This window comes from Exophiala aquamarina (genome assembly GCF_000709125.1).
Source record: "Exophiala aquamarina CBS 119918 chromosome Unknown aczIA-supercont1.16, whole genome shotgun sequence".
NCBI classification, from domain to species: domain Eukaryota; kingdom Fungi; phylum Ascomycota; class Eurotiomycetes; order Chaetothyriales; family Herpotrichiellaceae; genus Exophiala; species Exophiala aquamarina.
This window is the reverse complement of record NW_013550572.1, coordinates 141,182-166,912: the sequence shown is the minus strand read 5'-3', so window position 1 is coordinate 166,912 and position 25,731 is coordinate 141,182. Positions and strand designations below refer to the sequence as shown.

Sequence of the window (25,731 nt, the reverse complement as noted above, 5' to 3'; positions counted from 1 at the left end):
CATTATCAACCCTGGATAACCGTACTTGTTTGGCTTGCTCGGCTTGCTCAGGCTGCGAGAGATGGAAGACATCCGTATTGAGTAGGCACTGCCTACAATATGCGCTCTCGTTATTGTCTCTTGCTGTAGGCGATGAGAGCGGCCCCCTGAAGCCAGCAAGGCTGACAGCCTTGCCAGGCGGGGTACATCGCATTCTATCACGGATGTACCTGCGGGGGACTCGAGAATTGGGCAGCCGCTGTGTAGCCCTACATAACATCGCCCTTGGCGACTGGAGAGCAGGTTATTTTCACTAGCGTAACCTCTGCAAGCCCTGAACACTTTGTTCCAAGCCTTCTGAACACTGTACAGGACCCCATTGCCCCTCGCATCGCAGCCATTTCGCTCCTTCATTCCCCTGCAACGTGCAAGAATCACAAGTCACTGTTGCGTGTTGATAGCAGATCGACGAAACTCTTTGACGCTGTCCTCAGATATCGTGCTTCTCAGATCATCATCATGCCAGGCTACGAAAATCAAGAGCCGTGGGACGAAGGGTATCTCCAAGTCAGCGATTTGCATCGAGTATACTATGCGCAGCATGGCAACAAGAATGGTTTACCAGGTGAGCGGTATTCTCATATAACTCACTATCTACCGGCCGTTGCCTGCCGTTTTGAGGTGGGAGCTCGGGAACTCGGAAAACCCCAATGGCTCACACCTTCTTTGAACCGAACAGTAATCTTCCTCCACGGCGGCCCTGGAGGTGGCACCTCAGCGAAGAGCGCCGAGTTCTTCGACCCGGCCCATTATCACATTGTCCTCATGGACCAACGCGGCGGTGGTAAGTCAAGACCTGTAGCCGAGATTCGTGAGAATACCACTCAGCTCCTGATTGCCGACATCGAGACCGTGCGTGAAAAGCTGCAGATCCCGAAATGGAGCATGGTCTTTGGTGGCTCATGGGGAAGCACGCTTTCCTTAGCATACGCTCAAGCCCACCCAGAGGCTGTTGGCAGCTTAGTGCTCCGAGGCGTATTCCTCGGTGAAGAATGGGAATTTGACTGGACTTTGAGAGGCCACGGCTCCGCCGTTTTATTTCCGGATCGCTGGGAGGACTTTATCCAATTCTTGCCCGAGGAGAAACGCGACGACCCAACAAAGGCTTATCATGAGTTGCTCGTGTCGGAAGATCGAGAGACTGCTTTGACTGCCTCCAAAAATTGGAACCGCTGGGAGATGTCGATTTCGACCTTGCTTCTAGCGGACGACGCGCTCGAGAAGCTGGAGGATGAGGACTGGGGTTTGCAGCATGCCAGGATTGAAGCGCATTATTTTGTAAACGGCTGCTTCCTAAGAGACGAGAAGAGGCTCTTGAGAAAGGAAAATATGGAGAGGATCGCCCACATCCCAAGTAAGTCCTTGCCTCCTTTCTTGCCATATGGACACGTCTTGTCTGACGAATGATAGCGTACATCGTGCAAGGGCGCTACGATGTCGTATGCCCCCCGAAGGCAGCATGGCTTGTGCATAAGGCGTTGCCACAGTCAAAGCTCCAATGGAGTCCAGATGCTGGACATAGTGCAACGGTGAGCGCTATCTCGCGCTCTTCTAATGGCGAAGTACTGACTATTGGAAAAGGAACCGGGGACCGAGAGTAGGTTGAGGTCTATTTGTGATGAGTGGGCCGCTCGAGTCAAGCCAAAGGAGTGATTGGTGCCACTCGCACGTTGATGGTCTGAATCATTTCATATTTCGTGAAGGAGGACCGAAGTGCAAGATCCTAGACTTGGTTGATCAGACATTCGTATGGACGGAACCTGATGAATTTATACGACCATCAAGGCGACCTGCGTGTGATAGCTCTTCCCAGGCCATACTACATCGTGTGGGGGATGCATGACTTAGAAGTCCAGTGCCAGGGAAAGAAATACCTCGCAGGAGCTTTTACCCGTAGTCTCGCAAATCATTCTCCCATATGCGAGCCTGGTATCAAGCTCCCCTTCTGTCATTGAATCAGCTAATTTTAATATCGCTCGCGGGCTATCCGGACGCGTGCGATCAAAAGTCCGAGATGTCAAGATTCCAGCCATTTGAGGCTCAAAATAGCCGCGCCGTGCGGAAGAGGAGGCTTAGGACACGCCGTGGTCTGAACTTAAAGTCGTAGCATTGAGCTTACTTTGTGGTCTTGCAGGTCACGAGATTATCCTTGAGAGGCAGTGACAATTATCTGCCTGCGGTCTATAAAATATCTACGAGGTGCCATATCTAGGTAAGCGTTGCTGAATACGTCTCTACTACGCAGCGCATCACCTAGATGCTTGCATCGCAATCGCTTTGGGGGCCTGCCACACCCTGCGCCTATTCTTACTTGATTGCGCTTCTTCCTTTGTTATATCGGCCTTCGTTTTCTACTCCAAACTTTGAATATTGATTCTGAAAATCCAACCGTGCGCGATGAAATCCCTACAAAGTCCTCACAGTAGGAGCTGGAGTTGGCGGGCCAGCAGCGGCCTACGGGCTCTCCAAGATTCCGGGCTGCACTGTTACCGTGGTTGAGAACAGCCAGGATCTCCGCAGCACTGGTCAACAGGTTGATCTTCGGGGACAGGGCATTGTCGTGATGAAGATGATGGGCATCGACAAGGCCGTTCGTGCATGTCTGTGCGCCGAGCCCGGCACAAGAATGATCGATTCGAAAGGCAGGAGCCAGGCGTACGTCCCGGCTAACGCCAGCGGAGAAGGAAGGCAGACCATGACGAGTGAGTATGAGATCATGAGAGGCGACTTGGCCAATATTCTATACGAAGAGACCAAGGATAGGGGAAATGTCACCGATGCGGCAAACGCATCTGGTGTGAATGGTTGGGCCACGAGTTCCGCATTGATTCAGGCATATGTGCTGGCCGGCGAGATCTCAAAGCGGTGGGAGGCATGTCAGAATCCAGGAGAAACGCTGAACTTCCACGACGCCGCACAGGAGTTTGAGCATATCATCCGGCCGATAATCCGCGATACCCCCTCGTTCCTGCTCAGGCTTGGGCTTCCAGAAACAAGACTGGGGATCCGGGTCCTGCAAACCTTCTCCTGGCTGGTGCGGGCGTTGAAGATTGCTGCCATCATTGACCTTTTCTTTCCGTCTGAAGTCCAGCAGAAACTCGAGTTCCCAGACTATTTTGGCCTAAGATCTCAGTATGGACTATAAGCTTGCACTGACAATGATGACCGTGCTAGCGGGTGTTGGTTTTTAGTCTTCGACAATTGGGAGACGTGAATCTCGCTCCTGTGTGCATATATATATTTATCCTTCACTCTTTGAGATCAAAGTAGACAGACTAGACAGGATATCGCAGTTTTCATTGCCAATCATTAGAGCTGCGCGCATAGTGGATGAAGTTTGAGACGACTAATTCTGGGTCGACTGCTGAAATTATGAGTTCAGTATCACACGGAAAGAGTTCGTCCTTGCAATTTATAACTGAATTGATTTAGGCAAGGATGAGCTATATACACAGGGCCCAGCGTAAATACCTAACCTTCATGTACACATTTCTCATCACTTCAACGGTAAGATTTCAGCATCGGCAGCTCTTTCCTCATTCCGTAACCTGGACCACGGTTACCTCTCTGTGCCTTGCACAGAACCGTGAACTCTGGAGCACTGAAGGTACCAGGCAAGTCAACTCAGCCCCGTTTAACATTCTCATTCTCTATTGAGATGACCTTCTCACTGTCCTCAGAAACGGTCACCAAGTGCTCCGATCGATACGGGTCAACCTTGACCTTCTGGAACTTCCTTGCGCTGATCTTGTTCTCAAAGAGGACGTCCAAATCAGCGTATGTGAGGCTATAGAAGACGCATCGTTAGCATTCAGTAGTGAGCAAGAGTAAGGTAGGATTCTAGGTGTATAACGTACCCCTTTGGCTCTGGTAGTCGGAAAAACGTCCAGACCAAGCCCATGAGATTAAATCCGGCCCAGAAGAGAGATGTCTTGGCGCCCCAATTCCAAGCTGTTGGATTCATAAAGCGTGGCTGGAGCAGCCCGATCACGATGCCTGCCAGGTTATATACAGTGCGTGATATGACGACTGTCTTGATGCGTAGGCGTGTTGAGGGGATTTCGGCTACGAGCGAGTACTACGTCCATGGATTAGCGGACTTGTACATTAACAGGCCCAGGGGAGATGGGCATGGACAGAGAGGGACTCACGCAGACAGGTCCGACTGTGATGTCGTAGATGAACGTTTCAATCAGCATCAACGCGCCGATGGCCCAACCAGTACTCGACGACAGCTTAGGGATGCCCAGTAAGCCAATTGTAAGGAGGCCGATAAACATAAGTCCCTGGCCCCAGAGATAGAGGGTGCGACGACCGCAGTGTGGCATTAAGAACCAAGACGCCACGGTGCCGGTGAACGCCATACCGTACTGCCCGACACCGAGAGAGTACGCATCGCTGGTCGATAGTCCGACTTGTGTCATGAAGTAAGTTCCCCAGCCGATCATAGCGGAGCCCGAAGTCTGTTGAATCAACCAGACCATAACAGTAACTTCAGTCCGGCGAAGATCTATGCCCTTGAAACAGTCTTGATACGTCGTGCTGGAGGACTGGGAGGACTGTTGTATTTCGAGTTCGTTGGTATGAATCATCATGGCCAGAGTCTCTTCGACATTGAAAGACGTGTTCTTCTTCGACGTGAGTTTCAGAAGTGCGGCTCGAGCCTCATCGATCTTGTTGTGCCGTACGAGCCACCATGGGGATTCAGGTGCAAAATAGCAGATGATGAAGATCGGAACAGGCCAAATCCATTGCAGACCGAATGGGATTCTATACGCCCATTGTCCTTCCATGGTGAGAAGACCCTTGAGGAGACCGGCGGCGAGGAGTTGACCAATGACCCAGCACAGGTTGACGTAGGTGGTGAGATATGGGCGAAGGGAGACAGGCGTTACTTCTGCTGCGTAAGTGGTGGTGATGGTTTGGAAGATGCCCCTAAGAGCCGTCAGTCAACACTGCTACCCACATTCAGTCATTCAGGAATCCCAATTACCATGGAATACCGGACAAGATATACCCGGCCAACAACATCCTGATATTGACAGCGAAGAAGGTGACAAATAAGAACAACGTGATGGACACAAGGGTTCCCATCATGACTTTCCGGTATCCAAAATGGTCAGACAGCCAGCCATTCATCATGAGACCAATCATCGAGGCTACGCTGCTGGCTGTGAACGCTTGCTGCCACGATGCAGACACGACGTGTGTCTCAACGCCGTCCTTCATGACGAGCTCGCCATACTTCTGCGCAAATGCGGGTTGCTGCCAGAAGCTGCCCAGAAGCGCTGTATCGTATCCTTCCATAACGACTGCCAGTGACAAACCAAAGGAGAAGAAGGCACCAAGAGGATACAGCCGCAATGATTCACGAAATCCCATCTTCTTCTCCTGGTCGGCACCGTTTTTGGCATCTTCTGTAAGATTGGCAAGGTTTGGAACGGCGGCCGAGAGTTTGCGAAGGGTTCCGTCGCTCTGGTTGATGATGCCTGGGTCTGACTGAGGAGCAGCATCAATCAACAAGGATCTTCTTCGACTTGAATCGTGCCCGCCCTTGTGGGTGGCAGCAGTATAGTCGGCAATACTGGACCGTTTGCCAGTTTCTTCATCGTATGGTGAGCCCATGCTTTGCTCTAAGCTCAGTGAACTAAGCTGCCACGGGTAAAATAAATGTTCAAGCGGTATTGAGCTGATGGTGAATGAAGAAGATGAATGGGGAGAACCAGGTCCAAGCAATGCGACTCTGTGTTGTCTTTATACCCGTCGTAATTAGTAGCAGCCTTTGGAAATAGTTAGTAGCCTATAGCGTTGATCGCTCCTCGTGAAGCGCACCGAAGCGATGCACATCGCCTTCCAAGTGATTTCTAGAAGCTCTTCAACGCTTCGGAGTTTCTTTTCTGTGATTGCAATTGGTTTGGCGCTCTTCCATCGTGAATGGAAACAAGGAACCCGAGCGAAACGGTCGTAAGAGGCAGCTTTGGACCGCGAGATGTTGTAGAGAACGGAGAAATTACTTCTCTCCCCACACTGGAGAGTGTCATTAGTGCTAGTTAGTAGGTATCCACAATACTTAGGATTGTGTGATGTATACTCTAACCACTGTCGTACGCGGGGAAGGTGACATGGTCTTCAATGCTGGAACAGAACTCGGTCCGAGGTCGTATACTAGCTATTCGTTGGTCCTATGGAAGGACTATTGCTTTGTTTTAGCGAATCGTAGCGTACGAGGCTTGGGGGCACTAGACGGATTTGGCCCAAAATCACTGGCTGAGAACTCGGTCCGACATCTCGTCCATGCGCGGCACATGCTGGGCAATGGAACGCAAGCAAACCTTCTAAGTTCCCAGAAGGACGCCTTGTTCCCCACAGCTCCTGCAATTCGATGATTGCATGCTTCTTGAGATATTCCATCAATGTTCCATGCAGGTACATGCATGTGCCTTCGCTCACCTTCAGGGAAGAAGGAAGAGACATGGATGGGAAATGCGATCACTAGCGGACTCGCGAATGAACTCGCGGAAAAACTCGCATCTCTCTTTCAATGTTCCAGAATAGTACCAAATATGCAGGCAAGAACTCGGTGCGAGGTCCCCTGAATGATAGTCGCTGGAAGAGCTATTCTACCCGAACCGGCCTTGCAGTGTATTCCCACGGTCCAGCAGCACACTTGGGGACGGAACTGGGCATCAACAGCTAAAGTCGATTATTTTCAAATCTTTAGCTGGCAATTGACTGGCAGAATTGTAGTTGAATCTCAATTGTAGGTATGGTCTTTCGGACTTGGGCTTGAGAACGAATCTGGAGTTACTGAACACTTGTGATCCAATAACAATTTGGAGAACACTGACCATTCCAATATTCCTTGATTCAAAAGCGGTCCGACAATCCACCTGGAGTAGACGATGATGACCAACTATCAGTGCGCTCTTTGCCCTCTATCGCGAAAGGAAGCGCCGTCTGCACAGCTTGAAGTTTGGCCGCCAGAAGTGTTCGTTCGACATGATAGAATTTGGACATTTTGAGCAAGAAAGAATACAAGAATAAAAAGCAGTCCACATGTGCCGACTGCACTTCAGGTGTGCAGGTATTCGGGACAACGTATTGGAGGAGATCCGCAACAGTGCAGGTGATCTCAAAAATCTTGTCCAGAATGCCAGTCCCATGAATCTCAACAGCTTCGCGTGGCTTGTTACTCAAGCAATGTTGAAGTTGATGTGATAGCCTGATAGGGAAAGCTAAGGAGAGGAAGTCGTGGTTGGGATTTTGCACGTTAGAACTAAGGATGGATTTGTGTAACGCCATTTCCCACAGAAGAGTGCGGAGCCAATATCTCGTAACGATCAAGTCTACTTGCTGCATGTCACTGAGCGTTTCAAACCCTGCGCTCCATGTGTTTGTATCATGACCAAGCTCGGCTTGCTTCTTCTCGATCCAGGCGAGAGTCAGTTCAGGCCTGGTTTTGTCGCTCCAATTTCTGATAAAGTCGTCATCGATGACACGGAACACGTGAATGAGCAGGGTAAAGTATTCCATGACCCCTGGTGGAATTGAAGAATCACCTTCAGGAATGTTCGGCAATAATGTCATGACAGCTGGACGGTAGGAGCTTAGTGCGTGAAACCGCTCGTGGATAAATAGCAGCCAGTGAAGACGCTCTCTTTGTGCTCTCTCAGCTGGCTCAAGTGAATTTTGATGCTCAGGGTCGTCCACATGGAGTATCTGGACGCCGTTTATAGCCTCCCTGTTATAGTAGAACCCCATATCCACGTCTCGACCTGTTGAAAACATCCCCATCGAGGTAAGCAGCGGAACCATCACGCTCTTGACTGAGATTTGATGCCGGAAAAACACTGGCTGCCGGAGCCGAAGTGCCGTTTCGTACAGGGTGGTCGCGTCATCTGGATTTACAATTCCGCTTCTTCCCATGGTGCGCCTGAGATGGAGTGTCTGCGCCGCGAGACAGTATACAAGAGACCGATCCTGGGTGGAATGAGCCATAGCCTCGATGGCGGATCTGAACTCGGCTTCGCCAATGATGGGTACAGTTGGTAAAGTATAGTTGCAGAAGTCCTCCACAAGCTCCAAGAAAAACTCGGATGTGAAGCGAGATGTGCCATCTCCGCTCGTATCATCTGTGTGTAGGTCTTGCGCCACAAGAGGAGAGGTCTGTCCTCCACTATTGCTGGTTGCCTCCCGTGCGAGTGACTCTCTATAGCTCTCGATGACTTTCCCACGAATGATCGAACGCCGCGAGAGAGCTGCAGGATGAACCGAGCCGTAGATGCAATGCAAGTTTGCCTGAGAGCAGCGGCTGCAAATTGGCCCGCCACCGCATTTCACTTTGCGTCGTTTGCAGGCATTACATGCTCTGAATGGTTGCTTTGACGATACTTGTGGGGGCTCCATTGACGTAAGGTGTGGCAGCAAGCCTCAATCATAGAAGTAAGGCTACCAGACGAGAGCCGATTATGGTGTGCCAAGGAGGTTCCATAATAGTCAGTCTCGAGATTGTAGATTGCCCATGACCACAACAAGGACAGCCCCTCAGCGTCTGTCAGACCATTGTTGACGACGACAAAGAATCAGCACTTTGAAATATGTATATCAGTGCCCTTATTGCCAGCGCTCAGGCAATTCCATTAGTCTTAGTGGTCGGCGTTCTCAAGTTGTTGAAGAAGTGGTGGAGCAAAGTCGCCAAATGCTGACGAGCTTGGCTCGGAGAAATCACCAGGTTCCCCGCCAGTTGGGGATTGTGTGATCACCGGATCTTGGAAACAGCGCTAGAAATCAACGTTACCACGTCAGCAATATTACCTTGAGCAGATGCAGTCCATCTACCAGGAATAGTACATAGACTATGTGCAATACTTACCCGATCGCATGTAGACAGACGCCGCAGCTGGCCTTGTAGGTGGGGAGGAACCCAGGGCCGCCAAAAGCTTTGTCCATATCACGTGACCAGCTGAATGTTAAGTCACGTGCTGATTGCGATAGTGGGGCCAAAAACATCAGCAGGATCATCTTAGGAAGGTAAACCGAAGGCGCTCGCAACAAAGGACTTCAGATGCTCAAACTCCATGTGAGATGTTGGCCATGCAGACTAACTTATGACCTTCACGATGATATCTATAATGGCCACGAGTTATTCAAGAAGTGAGCAAGCACCTCCTTGATCGGTCCGCTTCCGCATCATGTCTGATCATCATGGACCGCTTTCCGGAGGACTACTACCTCCACAACCTGCCTCTCCTCCTCCTCTCTGGCCTAGGCGCAGAAAACGACAATGATATCGATCCTTCGCGCAAGGCGCACAATTTGCTACAAGAAGGAGGATTCAGAATTAAAATAGATGCTCCACGGGTTCAGGGAAATATTGCACAACTGTTGCAGGAGTCCTTCCGGGACCAAGATGCTTCCAACCTTCCCTGGCATAGTCAGTCTCTGACTTCAAGAAATGGAAGATTCTTCAAAATCACAAGCGTAGGAAGGGTAGGTCAGATGCCGATTCCTCTTAGAGGTGCGGCAAATATTCATTCAAGATACAGGCATATGCTCTCCCACCACGTAAAGCGCCCCCACCACCTCACTCGCCTCTGCTTTCTGCTTCTGTTGGATCTGGAAATCCACCACCACAGCTTATTCTCCACTCTCCACTGTCACCTTTGACGCCCAGCTCCCCCTTGTATCCCGATGGCATCTTCTCGCCCCTTTGGATCTTGAAACACCAATCTCGACTGCCGTGTGCATTCATCAGCTTCTTTTCTTTGGCATCTGATCCCAATTCCAGTTCTCTAGAGGACAACAAGGTGAAGTCGGAAATCAGCTCTGCTCGCAGCGTCATTACATCTACCAACTATCGAACAAGGCTTGTGGTTGTTCTGATTGGTGATGGCCATATCAATCCATCCGAGCTTGACGATCGATTTAGCAACATCCGGCGCTCCTCCGGTCTTGACAGCAAAAGCATCTACTTTATTCCTTTCAATGCGTCGCCGGTTGAGGTCAAGGAGTTTGTCAACACTGTCTTATCCTCAATTCATGCTTCATGTGTAGATTATTACCGCGACCTTTCAAAGCACGCTCGTCGCAAGCGTAGTAGAAACGTGGTGCCCCAACCCACTGTACAGCCAGGGAGTGCACATGTTCTCTCTTTACCGGGATGGAACGTCAGGTACGAATTCAAACTGGGAGTTTTCGCAGAGTTCAGGCAGGAGATGGATGCAGCCTGCCGAAACTACGAAACGGCCTATGAAGGCATATTTGGTGCCGAAATCATGCACGCCATTCCAGTCTGGAGCCCTCGTTTTAATGAGGCCAGACTCCTTGCTGATATCATCGCGCTGCGTACGCTCAGGTGTCTGTTATGGACCGATCAAGGTTCAACCGCCGTCAAATCATGGATAACGCATCGTGAGCGTATGAAAGACCTTGTCAATAGGAGGACCAAGGGAACAGAAAACTACGCGTGGGAAGCCTGGTTGAGCATGTGGGCTACTGCTATGGCCGACTTGATCTCCAGATCACAATACCCCTTACTATCTGCCAGAATTTCAGACAGCTCGGATCTACTTCCAGTATTTGCTGTCCTTGAAAAGTCCCTTGTTTCAACGGAGCGCGCAATTCCATGGGAGCTACTGCACCATGAAGGCTATTGGCTGGAGATTGCGAGAAAGGCCACGGTTGCTCGGCGGACATGGGTGCAGCAATTACCTGAGGAGGAAAGACAACCACCGGGACGTTCACCTGCAGGAGTCGCTGCAAGCAAATCTCAATCATACAACACATATCTAGCGCTTGAGCCATATCGTGAGTATCCGTTGGATGGATCACAAGGCTACGACTATCAAGGGGCCATCACAGCAACTCTTACTAGCGCGATTGAACATTTTGCGAAAAGAGGTCAATTGCGTAAGACTGAGATTCTCAAGCTCGAGATGGCACTTGAAAGCCTCGGTACGCAGTCTTGGAAAGATGCGGTCACTATTCTGCAACCACTTTGGTCAAGCGTATCGTGGAGGGCCGGTGGCTGGTGGACGCTATTACAACATATTGGTTGGGCCATGCACGATTGTGCAGTTCATTTGCAAGACTCGGAATTATCAATTCAGCTCCTGTGGGAACTCTCAAGCAATGTGTTCGAACAAAAGGGTGGGCTTAACTACAACTTGGGTGGCCCTGATAGTATACCTTCATCAGATGGGCAAGTCGCTTCGGTTTCGATTAACATGGACGAAGCCCTCTCACCTTTGGTTCCGAGATTTGCTTTTTCTAGCCACAACGTCTCTGTCGGTACGCCGCTTACTTGTCAGCTATCATTAGAAGCTCGAATGGGAGCTGAGATGCCACCTATTCCTCTAGGCGAAATCAAAGTGGTCTTTGAAGGAGCCCTCAAGCCTATCTATCTGGTTTCCCAACCAAGTGCGCCCCCGCCTAGTGTATCTTCCCAGGTTGAGCTTTTTGCAATTGTACTGCAAGACTCTTCCAAGCTTTCGAGCCCTGCAAGCAAAAGGTCGTCAACTGGGTTGGTGGCGTCGGAAATAGCATATGCTGATTTGACCATTCATTCTGGTCAGACTCGAATCTTTCAATTTGAAGTCACTCCACGGGAGGCAGGGGAGTTATCCGTTGCATCTATCACTCTCATACTCAACCGGACAAATATGAGACTTGCCGCGACCACGTCCAGCTTTGAACACTCCACCACAAATTGGTGGGAAATGAAAGGAGGAGCCCCTATTCTTCGCTCCCTCGGACAAGAATCAAACGCGTACAATTGCATTGACGTACAGCCAAAGCCACCGAAACTTCAAATTCATGCCCCCGGCCTCCGCAAAGCATACTATGTCAATGAGACGATTCATGTGGAGTTTGAGTTATTGAATGAAGAAAGCGAGGACGCTTCAGTAATGGTCGAGGCACGGATGATAAGTCCTATCGCTGGGGCGGCAAAAGCAAAGTGGACGTACTCAGAAGTTGATGACAAGTCATTGCATGAGTCAGTAAACGGTGTAATCATGCTAAAATCTCAAGATCTGGGGACAATCAAGCCAGGCCATAGCGAAAAAGTATCGCTCCTCGTTAATGAGACTATCGTCGCTGTTGACCATGAACTCGAAATTGTGGCTAAGTATCGACTTGCAAACGAACCCGAGACGATATCTGTCAAAAGCTTGACTGTCGACATTGGAGTGATTCGACCTTTCGAAGCGAATTATGAATTTCTACCACGGCTAAGCCGGGAACCATGGCCAAGCTTCTTTGAAGCGCCTCCAACGGATATAGACCCATCAACGACTGCTTTAGGGTTGAAGCACCAATATACAGTGACTGCCAATCTCTACTCATTCGCGGCGGAGCCTCTTGTCATCGAGGCAATTCTGCTTACTGCCAGCAAGATCGTGGGAGGTGCGGTTTGTTTCACAAGTACTGGCATAGTTCACCCCGAAGGAAATGCAACTGAGACATCTACTGACAATATCATATCCTCGAAGATTGACCCAGACCAGACTGAAAAATTCGACTTTGATTTGTCCATTCAGAAGTTGGTCCTTGGAGACCGGAACATTGTAGGCATTGACTTGGCTCTTCAGATCGGATGGAGAAGGGAAGACTCCAACGAGGTGAACACAACGGTGCTTGAAGTTCCCAAACTCACTGCTCCAATGGCCGAACCTCGTGTGATGCTGACAGTCTCGCCTCTCCCTCAAGAAGATTTGCACATCTACCGCCTAGATTTCATGCTTGAAAACCCAAGCATGCACTTCCTCACATTCAATATCTCCATGGACACAAGTGAAAAGTTCGCCTTCTCTGGACCGAAATCGTCTGTTCTCAGCTTGGTGCCGATGAGTAGAAACACTGTCTCTTATCGCATCATGCCAAGCACAGAGGACGCATGGATTGGTGTCAATCTCAACGTGGTGGACGCATATTTTGGACAGACACTCAAGATTTTGCCAGGTGGAGATGGGGTCAAGGTGGACAAGAAAGGAAATGTATTTATCAAGGTGTGAGAGGAGGAATCGTGGTAGTCGGCTGCATGACATCAATGACTGAACAAGTAGTTAAGTTGGTGAATGGAATACTAGACATGGCTCAGGCCTCGAATGGCAATGAAATGTGATTTGCCATTGCTGTTCAAACTACCGAATTCTTGAATTCGTATAATACGATTGGATCCTTACACCGGTTGGGTGCCTATGACTTGTAGATTTACTAGTCCTGCTCAGGACACTGGCCAATATTCGAAGGCTAGCTGCTAATGGGTTGGTTAATAAGTGTATCGAGAATCATTCCAAGCCAATTACGGAGTTGATCAGGAGAGCATACTTTGTTTTCTGTATCGCCGATGGCACATGGCTTTCTGTGGCTTTCTCGTACCGCTTCCCCCTGTTTTCTCCGGCCGTTTTCTGTGACCTCATCAATGCCCGTATCTGTAGCTGTCCGTTTTAGCTACTAGCCTTGATGCTGGGATTTATTGCTGCGATGTGCTCGAACCGATCTAGGCGTGTGATAGAACCACGCCCCAGCACCGTGAACACGAGTAAGTAAAACTGCTAAGAGTTAGGTTCACACTCAGTTGGGTCACGCGCTTGTGAGATTAGCTTCAGCTTGGTTGAAATAATGAAGAATTGACCTCGCCAACGAATCTCTATACTCGAGAAAATCAGTCTAGAATTACCATTTTTGCGTAGTAATAAAACTTCAAGTTTAAAATTTATCAACCCTACTCATTATGAGTCGCCTTGAGAGTCGAGCACAGTCATTTTCACAGATTTCTCTTGAACATGGTTTACACCAAGCTTCGGCTCTTGCGGCGATGACCCTCTTGATCACCGCCCATAGAGCAGTCATGAACAGTGGTTTTACCCTGCGTCGCAAAGGATTTTCAACTGACACCCGCGTCTCAGTCGCGATCGGGTCGATTACATCCATCTGGACACTCTTGGTATTAATAAGCGCGATAGTCGTCGGCGAACAACCATGCCGTAAGGGCTTCGAGCAGTGCGCTGCAAGGCTGTCGTACGTCCCTTGGATCATGCAGGTCTTGTTCTTCTTTTGGATCATAGGATTCATGAATGAAATATGCTATCTATGCTGGAAAGCAAAGACCAGAGCGGGGAATGTCGATACAACAACAGCACCAGCGGTTACAGCTAGCATGCAACCAAAACGTAGTACACCATCCACTACAACCTCTGAAGAGACTGGAGATCAGATAGACCTTGAAGCCAGAACTCCCCGTTTCTCTGCTGAGCGAAGAATGGTACTTTACATATCAATCTGGAAGCACTTGCGTATTTGGAAGCTAGAATGCTCACAAGGCCCCCGAAACTGGTCTGGCTCCATTAGCAGAGGCTTCCGCTGGTCTCTCAACTGCATAATCAGCTCGATTGTCGTCGTCGTGAGCTATGCCGCAATCAGACAGAAGTTATATACTGTCAGTCTTCTTAATTTGGTTGGCGTGGCTTTGTTTATTGTGGGTGCAGCTGGAGCCAATAAATACGCCACCGCACCGCACATCTATACCGCCGATACTTTGCGTATCATGCTACATACACGCCATCGAGAAGGTACATGCTTTATTCTACCCTGTGACACAACTGGTTTCGACGCAGTATGGGGCCCAAAAATTGAATATGAGAATCGCTTATTGGATGAGGCTATGGATCAGGCCGAGGTGGAGCAGGCTGGTAGAGATACTGGGACACGGTATTTAATCAACATGGACAAGGTATTGGCCGCCTTCAACTCGTCAACAGACTTGGATATTGAGGATGTTGTACACATCGCTGGGTGGTTATATGAGCCAGAACGACATCCTAAGATGCAAAAGATCGTTTGCAAGAGAATGGCAGAGTATCATCTGATAAACAAAAGCATCATCGATGCTCTGTGGCACGCCGAGTATCTTGTATTCATGCGAATGGGTCATTTACCAGATAATTTGAAGAAGTTTGCCGGTACTCTTCGATCGCGACGCGGTACCGGCCTGGATCTGGACAGCAAACACCGGCAAATTGGCGCAAAACCGGGGCTCCAGGGCTACCAGGAGGCTGTTCGCTACGTCTATCGACTTTTCAATGAGAGGGTCGATCAGAATGCCCTCGTACCAAACTCCCAGCCACCGAAAAGAAGCTGTATTCTGAGTCCATGTCCTACCTCCATTGATGAATACTTTGCGCAGCTATGGGAGTACTGCTTCGAGAAGCATGAATCTACTTTTGCAGCACTTTCAGCCTTTTTAGCATATCGGACAGAGGACATCGGGAACGATGTCCAAAATGGCTGGGGCCCGTTTCCTCTGAGAGCTTGGGACCGTGAAGGGGACATTATCAGTTGGCATGTCGTATGGAGGCAGGCGTGGTACAGTGCCGTGATTGCACAGCTAACAAGTATGAGTCCCATTATCCTCAGCGCCTTTCTTGCAGGGATATTGCAGTAATCATGTGGTTCCCTAGATTATAGCAGCTAGTGTGATGCGTAACGAAGACGGTGGAACTGTTCACTGCTATGTAACTGAATTGCCTTCCCCTTCTTTTCGGTACGTTATAGCCTTTGATAATGATACATAGCATTGTTGAGGATTAATGGATGCTATTGCACGCGAAAACCGGCTTCTTGGGGCTACAAAGAGAATTCGCTAGCAACCTCGGATATACAACTCCTCAGAATACAGGCTTGACTTGACATGATTTATTGCCCAGGCCTCTGCCCTTTGGGATATGTATGGAGTACTATCTGAGGTTGTCTTGCAGCTATCTACCTCTCGTGACTAGCCTATAATAGGTACATAGTAGAGTACAACAATCTAGTAGTAGTGTGGTGTAGGTTACTTGATTCCTTAATACTTATATATCGCAACGTAAACTTAAGGTATAAAGAAGGAGAAAGCTCCTTACTAAGCGGCGAGCGTGCGATTAGTATGTGGTTCTTAGCGGGCTCGGCATCGAGTCTATGAGGAGCTAGCTTCGGGTTGTAGTCACTTATATATTAGTAGCTGCGACCATGGGCGACCGCTCGTAACACAAGTACATAGTATCCGTCGATACATTCGTAGGATCAGCGTCTTTACAAATATCATCCACACCATATTTATGTAGTCTTGGATCGAACTACAATACGTTCAATTATTTACTACATTAACGTAAACGCTAGCCTAGCTCCGGAGAAGTAGATCTACTAATGTGGGGGGGAAATAATTGCCATGTGTCCGTAATATATATTAATTAATTTCAGGAAATACTAATGAGATAGAACCCGACAAGAAACGAAACTAGGGCCGTTGCCATGAAAGTAGCGTCAATCTATCCTAACTTGCTTACATAGCGACCATGCAATAGGCTTCCAAAGCAAAAGAAAGGTGGCCAACTTCAGCTGCGCAATATGTACCGTGCGGGTGCCGTCTTTTTCCCGCATCGGATTACTCAACGCCCCTAACTCAAGACAATTAATGGAGACACAGTGTATAGTCGCAATGCCGTAAGGCGCTGTTGTCTTTTCCACATCTCATGAAAGAACCCCAGTACTGGAGCTACTCTTTTCACACATTTGCTGGAGCCTGGTTCTGGCCGAAAGGGGAACGTATTCGTACCGGTGCACCCTGTGCTGTTGTAAACTAAACTTCAGCCTTACCGTTATGCCTCGGCACTACGAATAGGGTAGCAGGTCGTGTGCTGAGGCGTAGCCTTCATCCTTTCGCAATGATGGTTCGCACTATATATTCTCCATGGCGTTTTCTGAGTTTGGCGTCCGACTGTAGACAATGTCGTGAAGGACCTTGTTGCCTTGCAGTCATCTTGATCAAGGGACTAATTTGAACGGGAAACCTTACCTCACTGTTTTTGCTATTTGTTCGAGGACGGTGCCATCATGGACCAACATGCCACCGACAGCAAAGCACCTTTCCACACCAGCCTTATCGATTGCGGCATAGAAGAGGCCATCTCAACGTCGGACCTGGCCCGTGTGCTCTCTGAGAAACCGTTTGTGTCTGCCCCTGGGGGCTTCAATATCAGGGATCTTGCACATATGCCCCATGTCAGGCCCACCTTGATCTACCGGTCCGGCACACTGTCGGGTCTCACACCAGAAGGCAAAGACGTTCTCATCAACAACCTTCGTATTCGAACCGTCTTCGACCTCCGCTCGGCTCGGGAACGACAAGTCTTTCCCTTTCCAGACTTGACGAGCGAGAACAGTGCCATCGAAGTACAATGGTGTCCCTTCGACACTCCTCCAGCTGACACGGATATCAAACACTTTGCCGACCTCGAATCCGAAGGCCCCGACTCCTGGGAAGGCGGCGCACGGGGCTTTAGCAAGGATTACCTCGAAATCCTTCAGATCTACAAATCCGCTTTCCAGAAAGTCTTCCAACACCTTCTCGATCGCCCTGGCCAAGCGATCCTGTTCAATTGCACGGCAGGCAAAGACCGCACGGGGACGCTGGCAGCGCTGATTCTGTCCCTTGCTGGCGTGCCGGACAACCAGATTGCATTCGACTACGCACTCACCAGGGTGGGCATTGAACCACAGAAGGCATTCCTCACGTCTTTCATCAAGAAGTGGAAGCCCGAATGGACGCCGGAAACGCCTGGCATGAGAGGCTTCACTAACGTCAGGGCAGAGTACATGCTCAAGTTTCTGCAGGACGCGAAAGCCGTGTATGCCGGCGACGAGAGTAGCTCATCATGGGCCGCTGAGTATGTTCATACCCATCTGGATTTCAGCAAGGATGACATTGGTACTATTCGTGCGAACCTGAGGCCCGGATCATGATGCTCTAATGAGTAACCCTTGAGAACATCGATCCTACAGAATGGCGATACCCCCTTAACTAATTAGTACCTTGGTTCCACGCGAATGATACGTAGATAGAAGATCACACCATGATTGAGCCAGGACGACGTTGTGTGAAAGTGGTGCGAAGTCATTCCGTGTTGTGACTGATATTGCTTTTTCATTTCCATAATGTATCGCTGTTTCAGGGCTTCGTGCCCGGAGCTAACAATGCTCCGTCACGGTTTGACCAAGGTTTAAACTTTGAACCAGTGAAGCACATGCTGATAATGGTTTTGATCCACCGCCCCGGGATGTCTAATGTTGAGGAAGGCCACTGGCTTATCGCGGCCAAGATTATTATTTCCCGCCTGTTTTCGAGGTCATATCAGTGTCGATTACCTAGGGTGGTTCCATGCAAGCCGAGAGCTTCTAGAAGCACGGAATTGCTTCTGTGACTTATCAGGCCAAGCGGTTCTGCTGACCCCCAAGATGCCTTGGTATGTATGATCTGGACTTTCTGCCTCCAGATAGACATCCCAAGCGAGTAGTAAACCACGCGACCGGGAGAGTCCCTCGGATTGACGTCACCAGCCACCCACCCTTGATGTGGATCCCACCGAGTAAATAATAGCTGGGGGGGGGGATGCGCCTAAAAGCAGTGAAGGCGTCCCACTACTAAGTAGACCACTTTTGGTCAGTTGGAATTGAGAAGGGCTTGTGTGGGCAGCCGAGAGTACAGTAACCCACCTCGTTTGCGGCCAGGAGCAGCTCTCGGCGCCTATCAGGGTCTTCGTGGCTTCTACAACTGGCTCCCAGTCAATAATTGCACACGATGCTCTTGGATTTCGGGACGGAGAGGGCGGGCTGGAGGAGGCGGCGGAATCTAGCCCTCAGGCTTCCGTGTAGGCCCCTATCCCCAGGGACAGCATCCCTCGTATAGCGAGTATACAGGAGTTGACACACACAGCAACATTGGAGGGTGCTAATAACAGGTGACTTGGGACAAATCATGGCTGGACAAAGAGGCCCGTACGAGTAAGCCTGATGATTTCTTCTTTCTATTCTTTACGTAACCGGCCGGTGCCAAGGGGGCCCCCCTGGCTATTGCCGCCATAACCGGGCAAGTGGATGAGAGCACCCTGGAGGTGGCCTGTTCAAGTCTTTCGGCATGTAGAGCTTGCCACTGCTTGCTGATCTCCAAGAGATCTCAAGTGATGTCAAGCTGGGTCTTCTAGAATATCGGGTTGCCAATCTCAGCACGACTTGCCGCGCTGTTTGTCCGTCGCTCCACGATCTTTAGGATTGACTTGGCCCCCATGCGCAATCAGGACAAGACACCTGGACTTTCGCAAAGATGCAACTAAAATGGCCAGTATCGAATAGGCCGGCGAGTGTTTATCTATCTCCGTGGACACCGAGCGCACTCTCCTTCCAGGCTTTGCAGCTGCGAAACAGTTCCAAGACCAAGAAATTCCCTAATTCCATAGCGGAGACGATCGTCGAGGCTAAGCTTGCCCAGGGTTGGACATATGAGATCGTGTTAGCCTCTCTTGAAAATTCTGTCCCGGCTGTTATTAAGAATCATATCCTATCAAACCCGCCGGCCCCGCAATTACAATGGAGCCTTCCTTTAAACTACTTGCTATTCCCGCAGCGCAGCTCCATCTTTTTCACTGCGTCGCATCCATCCGCTAGGCCTGCAAGCGGTCCACTCATTTCGCCTTCAGAGCAATGGTCGCACAGTATCGACATCTGGGTCTGTTACACCCGTCACATCTCGGCCCATTCGCACTCAGCTGACAGGTACTAGGTGGGCTCGTTGCGGGGAAGAGGCTTTCCTTCTCACCTCGCCTATTCGCTCATCTAGGATCTTGTAGTCGCTTTTGTGCAAAGGCCGAATCCTAGCCATGTGGGCGGCAGAGGCGTTCCAAGGCAAACCGAACCACCTTGTTCAATGTTGGTCAACCATGGGGCCGAGGTCGCCTCCGGTCTCTCGTTGAGTAGCATCAGATCCGAGAGTGGATTTCTGTTGGACGACTGTTGGACAAGTGTTCAAGGCTAGGAGGCTGGGCTTCTAGAGTTCGCAAAAATGCTCTGTCGCTCTTACGTATATATGGGTGCCATAAGCCCTCAAGATAGGCTTGTCTCCCTCACGCCCAGCTCTTGCTGCCAACTCCCAAGACCTCTCCCCCAAGCAACAAAATCCCCGAGCGACCAACCATGAGCGACAATAAGGAATCCAAGTACATCGACGAGGGCGTCGCCCCGGTCGACATCCACAGCCATGATCACCAAATCCAACAAGGCATGGTCTCTGACAATGCGGACCAGTTGCAACGTCGGCTTGGCAACCGTCAGATCCAACTCATTGCCATCGGAGGCTCGATCGGCACGGCGCTCTTCGTGAGTATTGGCGGCGGCCTCGCAAAAGGCGGCCCGCTGAGCTTGTTCCTCGCCTACACCTTCTACAGTGGTCTGCTCGGCCTCGTCAACAACTGCATCGCCGAAATGACCGTCCTACATCCCGTCTCTGGAGGCTTTATCCGTATGGCTGGCAAGTGGGTAGACGACGCCTTCGGCTTCATGGCCGGCTGGAACTTCTTCTTCTACGAGGCTCTCTTGATCCCGTTCGAAATCACCGCTCTCAATCTGGTCTTGTCCTTCTGGAGAGATGACATTCCGACTGCTGCTGTGTGCGCCGGCTGTATTGTGCTCTACGCGTGAGAATTGATCCCCCCCAAAGCGACTTTTACTACTACTTTCTCGTCACCTACAAGATCCGTGTGCCACCAAGCGACGAGTCGGCTAACTCTTTGTATCTAGTCTTCTCAACGTCCTCGCCGTCAAGGCATACGGAGAAGCTGAGTTTTGGCTCTCCGGAGGAAAGGTCATCTTGATCTTCATGTTGTTCTCCTTCACATTTATCACCATGTGCGGTGGCAACCCTAAACATGATGCCTACGGATTCCGCTACTGGAGGGATCCCGGCCCAATGGCTGAGTTCCACACGAAGGGCAACCTTGGCCGATTCGAGGGCTTTCTCGCAGCACTGTGGTCAGCGTCTTTCACCGTGGTCGGCCCCGAGTACATCTCGATGGTCTCCGCCGAGGCGAAGCGGCCTCGGATATACATCAAGGCTGCGTTCAAGACCATCTACTGGAGATTCGGCATCTTCTTCATTCTCGGATCTCTTTGTGTCGGTATTGTCGTTGCCTATAACGACCCAACCTTGGTCGACGTCATTTTCGGCTCTGGAAGCGGGGGTGGCACCGCCGCTGCGTCACCCTATGTGATTGCGATGACTAACCTAGGCGTCGAGGTGCTCCCTCATATCACCAACGCATTGATGGTCACGAGCATCTTCTCCGCGGGCAACACCTACACCTACTGCGCAACCCGCAGCTTGTACGGACTGGCAATCGAGGGACGTGCACCACGGTTCCTGCGCAAGTGCACCAAGAACGGCGTGCCAATCTGGTGCTTCATTATCGTCATGTTCTTCCCATTCCTATCCTTCCTGCAGCTTAGCAACAGCTCGAACAAGGTCCTGACCTGGTTGGTCAATCTGATCACCGCCGGCGGCATCATCGACTACATCGTCATGTGCGTCACCTACATCTTCTTCTACCGCGCGTGCATGGCCCAGGGGATCGACCGCAAATCATTCCCCTACACCGGCTGGTTCCAGCCGTACTGCGCCTACATCGGCCTCGCTGGAATGTCCATCGTTGTCTTTTTCTACGGTTACTCCGCCTTCACGCCCTGGAGCGTCGATACATTCTTCTCCTACTATGCCATGGTGATCGTGGCGCCTGTTCTGTTCGTCGGCTGGAAAATCATCCACCGAACTAGGATCGTCCGCCCTCACGAGGCCGATCTGGTGTGGGAGAGATATGTCGTGGATGCCTACGAAGAGTCATTCTTCACTCCCCCTGTGGGCTTCTGGACTGAGATGATCCAGTTGGTGGGATTCAAGCGAGGCAAGCAAGACCGTCGCACCTCGGTTGATGGGTCTATGGTTCAGCAGATCTAAATCTTCGGCTGGAATGGACACGGAGGACTTTTCTACTGTACGATGCTATGATCGGGTTATGATGATTGGACTAGCGTAATAGAATGAGATCCTTACTCTATCACCCATGGTGCACTCGAGGCGGATAGGGACTTTGAGAACCCGCTTTTAACGCTCTGTATATCTGCCAAACCCCTCGAAATCTCGTCATTGTTATTGCTTCTGCTGGAATCGGCCAGGTATATATGTCCTAGAAGACTCTTGCAGACATCAGATATTACCAGTCGTTTTGACCAATACTGTGACGAAAGGCTGCTTAAGCCATAAGAGAACCATCCAATCAGATCGGGTGTGCAGAGCCTAATTGATCGCCCCCTTTCAATCGTTCATAGGCACGGTCATCAACCATGAAAAGTCCATAGGGTCAAAAGCAGCGTCAAAATCAGTCCAACTACCCGAGATGAACGGGTCATTGTCATTGATCAGATCATCCGTGTCCTGCACATAGTCTCTGGCAGGGTCGTAGAAGATTGACGAAGAGAGGCTGGTGGACTCCATCGGCCGCCAGAACGACATTGGAGCAGAGCTTTGTGAGTGATTAGTTTGGACTGCTGAATGGGCTGTCTCCGTCTCATTTTGCCGGGTGTTTTGCCTCAGTCGAAAATATTGCTGGGGTAAAGCATCGAACAGGAGACGTAAAGTGGTTGTCAGACGATGAATCGATTGACCAAATTTGGTGCCATAGCCTTCCAGGATATCCACCGCTTTGTTCCATCGTTCGAGAATGGAGTCCTCGGTTATCTCAGCCAAAATGGAGGGACTCAGGCGAGCTGCGATTAGGACCGTTGCGGCGGTGTACAAGAACAGCACATTGTACCACCACACGCTAAGTGTTTCAGTCGAATCAGCCGAAGCGGCTTCGCCTGCATGGATGGTGTCGATGGCATCTTGAGCGACTTTGACGCATACAACGGCGCACTGAAGCAAGATTCGGTAAGTCAGGAGGCTTCTGAAAGGGGTGGATTGCGGCTTGTCAATAGAGTCTGTAGTAATAAAGGTTGAAAGTACGGGTCTTAGAAGCAATAAACGGACATGGAGCTGCCTAGGTCCTGTTAGTGCTACACCCGATCAACACCGAATCCCCTCCCCTCGCCGGGGGGTATTTTGCTCACCTTTGATGGAGAATTACTGTCTGACGGTAGAAGATGCTATTCTCAACGCTGTACTGCGAGCAAGACTCGAATCTGAGGTGAGGAGGCAGACTGCTTTCCCATCTCGCAAGCCTTCGCTCAAGTTCAAGGACGGAGAGGTTCCCATCATTTGGTGATGTGCTTCCTAGGTATCGGTCGTACATCCGCTCCAAGGGTAAGTTCTTTTGGATCTCTGAAATTGTTGAGTGGAAGTTGAACAAGACATCGTGTAGTATTTCGTATAGCTTCACAGAGAAGCAGAAACAATCGATAACAGATCCTTGATGCTCTTGTCCTGGATCAGGCGAGAAATTGCCAAGAGGGACAATATCTTCTTCCAAGGGGGACGGAAATGGTACTAGAATGAATGACCTGGGGCCTAACATGGACGGTCGACCATATACCATAGAGGCGACATTATCCATCATAACACACCCATACCAGACTCGACGTAACATCTCTCTGGTTCGCATATCGGCTATGACCTCGGTCGTTTGCGGGATATGAAGTCCGAGACTCTGAGCTGTCCTTATGGCAAGGCCAACAAAGACCCAGCAAGGATGAGGTTCATTGGTGCTTTGGAAGTATTGTGCTAGTAGTAGGAAGCATTGGACCGACCGCACGGAAGCCATTTCTGCCACGTCCAATAGTTCGCGCGCCCTCGTGTAGAATACTGTTGCAGAGCGCAGCTTCTGCTCCGCTTCCAATGACGCATCCATCTGGCTAGTTAATGCGAAGATGATATTGAGCAAACACAGAAATGATCGTTCTTCGGACACGGAGTCGTCTCCACTCCAAATTTTGTTGTAATCCTTTTGTACCTGCTGCTTGTCCAGAAACGGGTAGAGTTCATGTACGAACTTCCAGTACAATGCCATGAGTACATCGGCTCTTTTCCGTGAAGGCAGGATGTAATCGATGTGCTTCTTTTGGAGTTCACTGGTTGGAACCATCATAGGTAAATTTGGCTGAGCGGCACTGGGCACGGCTGTGGTCGAGCTTGACCCCCCGGAGAGTTTCTGCTCAACCAATTTCTTGACATTTTGCATCTGCAAGTCCGATCATCAGAATCACAGTCTTGATTATTGATTAGAGGTCGTGCGGAATGATATCACGCTGATTGATATGCCCTTAAGAGTCGAGATTCTCCAAGCTTGGAAGGCAGGATCGAAAAATCATGCGGGATGGGACATGAACGTACAAAAGTTCCGGCGCTGGCACTTCCGAAGAAGCCGTCTCTTTGACCTTCGGTCGTAGTCGCTCCAATGATTGCAACAGAACGGGTGTCAGACGGAGACACACCATCCGCTGTGCTTGCAATCTCGTGTCTCTGGGTGCTGGGTCTCGGCGTGACCGAAGGGACTGACTCAGGTTGTGCCTGTGAGTCCATTGTAGATATTCCTAATGCCCCTTGGTCACTAGGCGCTACAATGGACGGCTGTTCGCTACTTATACCGCGTGAAAATACGGCTATCGCTCTTTCACTTGGTATTAAGCTTGATGTTGCGTTTCGAGCGGCTTCGCCCTCGGCCGAATTGGTGTTGGGATGATCTGTCTTATGGGCGAGACTGGATCCTTGCTCCAATTGCCGTATTCGATCTTCGAGCCACTGAATACGATCTGGAGGTACCTGTGAAGTCGACTTTGCGGGACTGGTATCCCAAGTGCAAGCCCCGCCACGTGACCGCCTCTGACACGGGTCACATACTGCATCAGATTCAGCACACAGAGCTTTGCGCCATCATCGTAGGCTCAATGAGGGCCTCTTACCTGGTGGCCGACCGTCGCATTTAATCTGGTGTCATGATTATGAGAATCGCTAGCAGGTAGCCCATGATGGTGACATACCTTCCGAGTGCGACAAGGATCACAAGCGACAGCCACCTTCTGACGCTTGGATCTCAATCTATCCATCTCCCGCGCAGAGAGACAGTTCAATCGCTGATCAAGTTCTTGTCTGAGGACTGGCCATCTTTCACGGAATAGATCAAATTGGTTAGTACGGTCTCCAGACGTGCGATGTGGCGGTTGTTATTCAGGTAACCAAATAGTGTGAGGTTAGTTCCACGTGGAGTGACATTTGTGCGAGAGGCGGGAAGCAGGTAAGGAACGTCCGACTTTAACTAAGAAACATACCTAGGCACGCCTAGGCCGCCACCCCCATCCCTGGATCTCCCCACATCATCCCTTCTAGGCGCCTCTGTTCGGGAGGAGTCCACCCCTCTCACCCCCAGCACAGGTGTACTTACTCTCCACTGAAGAGCTTGAGCACCGAGGCAAACTTTGGGCGGCATTTGTCGTGGCTTGCTTCTTCTTCGGTAGGTGGTCCTATCCCCCACTGTCCAGCCATCTTTTCATTTCTCCAGCCTCCTGTGCACAATCCTTCGCCGTGTATAGGGTGGTTTACCAATAGCTGATGTCCACGACATCCCTATATCTTGCAATGCGTTCTCAGACCCTATGGCGCAATTAAAGCCCAAGGTGGAAGAGTCCATGATATCTCGTGACATGCCAGGAAATAGCTACCCATAAAGACGTCCATCTTCTGGTCTCTAGCAGATTCCACCTCACCACCATATTACCCTCAGTCCCGAATCCTCGTTGATGAGGTCCCAGAAGCTGTTCAGAACGCTAGAAGGCAAATTGAAAGGTCCCACGATACCCCGGAGCACTAAGGGACTCCGTGGGGATTTATCGGAACCGCTT

At 50.3% G+C, this 25,731-nt stretch overlaps 8 protein-coding genes across 8 annotated transcripts; 5 read left to right on the top strand and 3 right to left on the bottom strand.

Annotated features, from left to right (window-relative positions):
• Positions 1 to 498: 498 nt before the first annotated feature.
• A1O9_11112 (proline iminopeptidase) lies at positions 499 to 1,640 on the top strand (the record flags this gene model as incomplete). The annotated part of the gene is made up of 2 exons (XM_013399831.1): positions 499 to 1,393; positions 1,450 to 1,640. The coding sequence occupies 2 exons, from the start codon at positions 499 to 501 to the stop codon at positions 1,638 to 1,640; spliced, it is 1,086 nt and encodes a 361-aa protein (XP_013255285.1).
• A 2,023-nt stretch (positions 1,641 to 3,663) lies between these two features.
• A1O9_11111 (uncharacterized protein) lies at positions 3,664 to 5,664 on the bottom strand (the record flags this gene model as incomplete). Its single annotated transcript, XM_013399830.1, has 4 exons — positions 3,664 to 3,826; positions 3,897 to 4,117; positions 4,191 to 4,974; positions 5,033 to 5,664. The coding sequence occupies 4 exons, from the start codon at positions 5,662 to 5,664 to the stop codon at positions 3,664 to 3,666; spliced, it is 1,800 nt and encodes a 599-aa protein (XP_013255284.1).
• Positions 5,665 to 6,906: 1,242 nt separating this feature from the next.
• On the bottom strand, positions 6,907 to 8,445 carry A1O9_11110 (uncharacterized protein; the record flags this gene model as incomplete). The annotated part of the gene is made up of 1 exon (XM_013399829.1): positions 6,907 to 8,445. The coding sequence occupies one exon, from the start codon at positions 8,443 to 8,445 to the stop codon at positions 6,907 to 6,909; it is 1,539 nt and encodes a 512-aa protein (XP_013255283.1).
• A 798-nt stretch (positions 8,446 to 9,243) lies between these two features.
• On the top strand, positions 9,244 to 13,052 carry A1O9_11109 (uncharacterized protein; the record flags this gene model as incomplete). The annotated part of the gene is made up of 2 exons (XM_013399828.1): positions 9,244 to 9,528; positions 9,585 to 13,052. 2 exons carry the CDS (start codon positions 9,244 to 9,246, stop codon positions 13,050 to 13,052), a joined length of 3,753 nt encoding a protein of 1,250 aa, XP_013255282.1.
• Positions 13,053 to 13,774: 722 nt separating this feature from the next.
• On the top strand, positions 13,775 to 15,484 carry A1O9_11108 (uncharacterized protein; the record flags this gene model as incomplete). The annotated part of the gene is made up of 1 exon (XM_013399827.1): positions 13,775 to 15,484. One exon carries the CDS (start codon positions 13,775 to 13,777, stop codon positions 15,482 to 15,484), a length of 1,710 nt encoding a protein of 569 aa, XP_013255281.1.
• Positions 15,485 to 16,911: 1,427 nt separating this feature from the next.
• A1O9_11107 (uncharacterized protein) lies at positions 16,912 to 17,820 on the top strand (the record flags this gene model as incomplete). Its single annotated transcript, XM_013399826.1, has 1 exon — positions 16,912 to 17,820. The coding sequence occupies one exon, from the start codon at positions 16,912 to 16,914 to the stop codon at positions 17,818 to 17,820; it is 909 nt and encodes a 302-aa protein (XP_013255280.1).
• A 2,223-nt stretch (positions 17,821 to 20,043) lies between these two features.
• Positions 20,044 to 21,856, top strand: A1O9_11106 (uncharacterized protein; the record flags this gene model as incomplete). Its single annotated transcript, XM_013399825.1, has 2 exons — positions 20,044 to 20,543; positions 20,647 to 21,856. 2 exons carry the CDS (start codon positions 20,044 to 20,046, stop codon positions 21,854 to 21,856), a joined length of 1,710 nt encoding a protein of 569 aa, XP_013255279.1.
• Positions 21,857 to 22,213: 357 nt separating this feature from the next.
• A1O9_11105 (uncharacterized protein) lies at positions 22,214 to 24,074 on the bottom strand (the record flags this gene model as incomplete). The annotated part of the gene is made up of 2 exons (XM_013399824.1): positions 22,214 to 22,844; positions 23,008 to 24,074. 2 exons carry the CDS (start codon positions 24,072 to 24,074, stop codon positions 22,214 to 22,216), a joined length of 1,698 nt encoding a protein of 565 aa, XP_013255278.1.
• Between the last annotated feature and the right edge of the window lie 1,657 nt (positions 24,075 to 25,731).